Source organism: Coffea eugenioides, chromosome 3, assembly GCF_003713205.1.
Source record: "Coffea eugenioides isolate CCC68of chromosome 3, Ceug_1.0, whole genome shotgun sequence".
Classification (NCBI taxonomy): Eukaryota; Viridiplantae; Streptophyta; class Magnoliopsida; order Gentianales; family Rubiaceae; genus Coffea; species Coffea eugenioides.
The window spans coordinates 46,145,149-46,148,104 of NC_040037.1; the positions used below are offsets into that span (position 1 = coordinate 46,145,149).

Here is a 2,956-nt window from a genome sequence, read left to right on the forward strand (position 1 = left end):
ACAATAATATAAAATATCATACAATTATTACGTAAATTAGTCACTTATCAGCTTTTATTGGCAATTAGATTTATTTTTATTATTGCACAGGTTCGGCACCTATCATTAGGAGTACTGGTTTTGCTGTGGGATTTTTCGTTTTCTTTGTCAGCTGCATGGTGCTTTAGAGCATAAGCCCTTGTTTTGTTTCGAAACATCACGGCCAAAATTGCCAATAGCATATCGAAACATGAACACAAAATGAAAGATGTGAGGAAACTTTAATGAAGATATGCCTTGAGATTTAAACACCAAAGACAAAAGCTCAAAAAATATTATCAACGGATCAAAATAAGAACTTGATTATTGGTAAAACACTCCAACAAGTTAAGTCGAACCAAGATCAACATAATCAATTATTTGATTTCAAGAGTCATAACTTTTGCTTGTAAAGAACAAATAAAGTTAAACAATTTATTGCTTTTTTCCCCCCAGTCAGCTGTGTACCTCAACATTATTTCACGTCAAAAACTTGTTTTTCCTCGGATTAAATACCCTAGCATCTGAGGTTATCACCAGTCTCGACACCCAATTGTCTACAATATTCAGTATAATACTCAACTCGAGCACTAACTGTGTTTGGATTTGCACCATCACATTCAAGCCGACCATTAATGGCACGAATTGTAGCCCCAAAACCCTGGCCAGAAGTGATAAGATCATGACAATGGTTCATCCAATACCACAAGCCAGTTTTGAATGAAATAACATTATTTGTAGCTACAGTTTCAGGTTGGCTGAGTCCATTGAATCCAATGCTTTCGCCTGCTGGTCCATAGTTAGAGTTCCATGATAACTGTATTGGACCCCTGCCGTAATATCCCTTGCCTGGCACACATGGATACTGAGTGTTGCTCTCATCACAGTAATCTCTGGAGGGGCCGTCTATCTCTTCTATGTAGCACAAATCTGCGCAATATAAAGAAATTTTGTCACTCAATTGAAATGATTGATAAAGGGTTAGAATCAAAGAAAATCAGGAGGTCTGGAATTTTTTGTAAATTTTTAGATTTGATTGTTTTACTAATGAATTCAATTGGTGAGAAAAGACTTTATCCCATTTTGTAAAAATTGGGTTGGACAGACCTAAAGTAAACACTCTTTTTATGAGGTAAAATTTTAGAATGATTTAACATTATAGGGTTATACGATAGATAAATAAAAATTGGCAATAGCAAGATTAAGAAGGGACCAACAGTGATATAAAAATTACAAAGGTATCATGGACGTCTAAAATATATTTCGCTAATAAATTCGAACTAATTTACGGCCAAATTTAGGTGAAATAGTTAATTCTACTTGGTAAATTGGAAGTTCGGAAATGTGTATCTGTCAGTTGTCATACTCATGAGCGAGCCAATCTTAACTTAAAAAAAAAAAGAAAAAAAAAAGGAAAAGAAAAAAGGAATCCAAAAGATAAAAGTAGAAAAGGCATGAATTTTAAAACGTAACCGTAATAACCACTGAGCTAAACCACCGCCTCTCCTGGTGGGGTGGGAGGTCAGGGGTTCAACCCTTGCCTCCCACCAAATTGTCTGCCCCTCATGGGTAACTCGGTTGGTCTCAACCCCGTGGTTACCGTGCTCGGGAGGATGGGGTCTCTCCTCCCGGTTCGGAGTGGGATTAGTCGGGCCCCGCAAGGATTGATTCGAACACCCACTCCGTCAGCAAAAAAAAAAAAAAAATTTAAAACGTAACCGTAATACCTTGTACCCGAAACAAATATGTGCAATACTTATTAAGCTAAGCAAAGCCACATGATCTACACTTAGATGCAGCAAAATATACAACCACCTTAAGCTTGGAATGTAAAGGCAGAAAAACTTGCTTACGTAGATATAAAAGTGACCGCTACAAGAAAAGTAAAAAGAATATGGAGATAATAATCCTTCTGTTCATCATGATAAATTATTTAACAGTAATAAATCTTTCATATTCAAGTTTTATTTTTTGAAGAAAAAATTCTTGGATAATAGTGCACAGGAGATTCCAAGATATACTATCTAGAAATTCACAGGAGCTACTAAAAAAGTAGAAAATATCTTCAAAATTTAATTTCCAAGCTAGTGTTATTCAAAACTTACGTCCAGTCTCATGAGTGACATGAGCAAAGAAAGCAGCAATCTCCCTTTTAGAATCATCAACAGAACCAACGGTTCCAAACTGGGGATACGAATTCAGAGCTTCAAGAAAAGCTGATCGAGTATAGAACCCTTTTCCAGCACAGCTTGAAGCAGCTTGATCAGCAATCCCATTAAAGAAAGCGTCCGTCACAATATCAGCAACTGAAACGCCACTATTACCACTGCTCGGAGCAGCGGTGCAAGGGCCGGATTGACAGCCAGAGCCACAGTAGTCGTTGCCGGTACCGCAATAGCCGAATTTGCTGCAGCACAAGTCTGGTGCACAGCCGCAGTTTTGGCTTTCAATCAGCTGTGGAAAGGCTCCTACAAGAACTACAATGGAGAAAATGATGGTTGGAAAACTCTTCATTTTTGGATTTGATAAAGGAGAGAAGCTTGTGGGCAGCAGTTGTATCAGAAAAAAGGGTATATATAGGGAAGAGAACTGAAAACTGATCAGCTTGTGTGAAGCATGCACAGCTGCTATTGTTGAAAATATTGAATTTGAGCAATTAAAGAAAACAGAACAGAAGACGAAAGCGTGAATGGTTGACTTCTATCGAGTGTATTGACTTTGACATTGTCAATGAAGCGGAAACTTTCTTTCTTGGCTTCTAGAATGGGAAAGGTCAAAAAGTAAGATTTTGGCCAATTCGTATGAACAATTGTGAGAATAAGGCATGTAGACTCACAAGTCCCCACTAGAATGTGTGCAAAAATATAATTTGAAGTTGCCTAAACCATTTAATTTCATACTTGTTATTGAGTTTATTTGCCTAACTGTGTTTTAGTAA

General features: G+C 37.2%; 1 protein-coding gene across 1 annotated transcript; it reads right to left on the reverse strand.

Annotated features, from left to right (window-relative positions):
• Positions 1-366: 366 nt before the first annotated feature.
• On the reverse strand, positions 367-2,548 carry LOC113765615 (endochitinase EP3-like). Its single transcript, XM_027309847.1, has 2 exons — positions 2,124-2,548; positions 367-948 (listed from the first exon to the last, which is right to left on the reverse strand). Exons 1-2 carry the CDS (start codon positions 2,530-2,532, stop codon positions 536-538), a joined length of 822 nt encoding a protein of 273 aa, XP_027165648.1. The 5' UTR covers positions 2,533-2,548; the 3' UTR covers positions 367-535.
• Between the last annotated feature and the right edge of the window lie 408 nt (positions 2,549-2,956).

Excerpts from the sequence above, each read along its gene's own strand:
- LOC113765615 (XM_027309847.1), bottom strand. The coding sequence starts at position 2,532 with ATGAAGAGTTTTCCAACCATCATTTTCTCCATTGTAGTTCTTGTAGGA. Across the intron at positions 949-2,123 it reads TGTCACTCATGAGACTGGAC|ATTTGTGCTACATAGAAGAG; the intron begins GTAAGTTTTGAA and ends TATATTGCGCAG.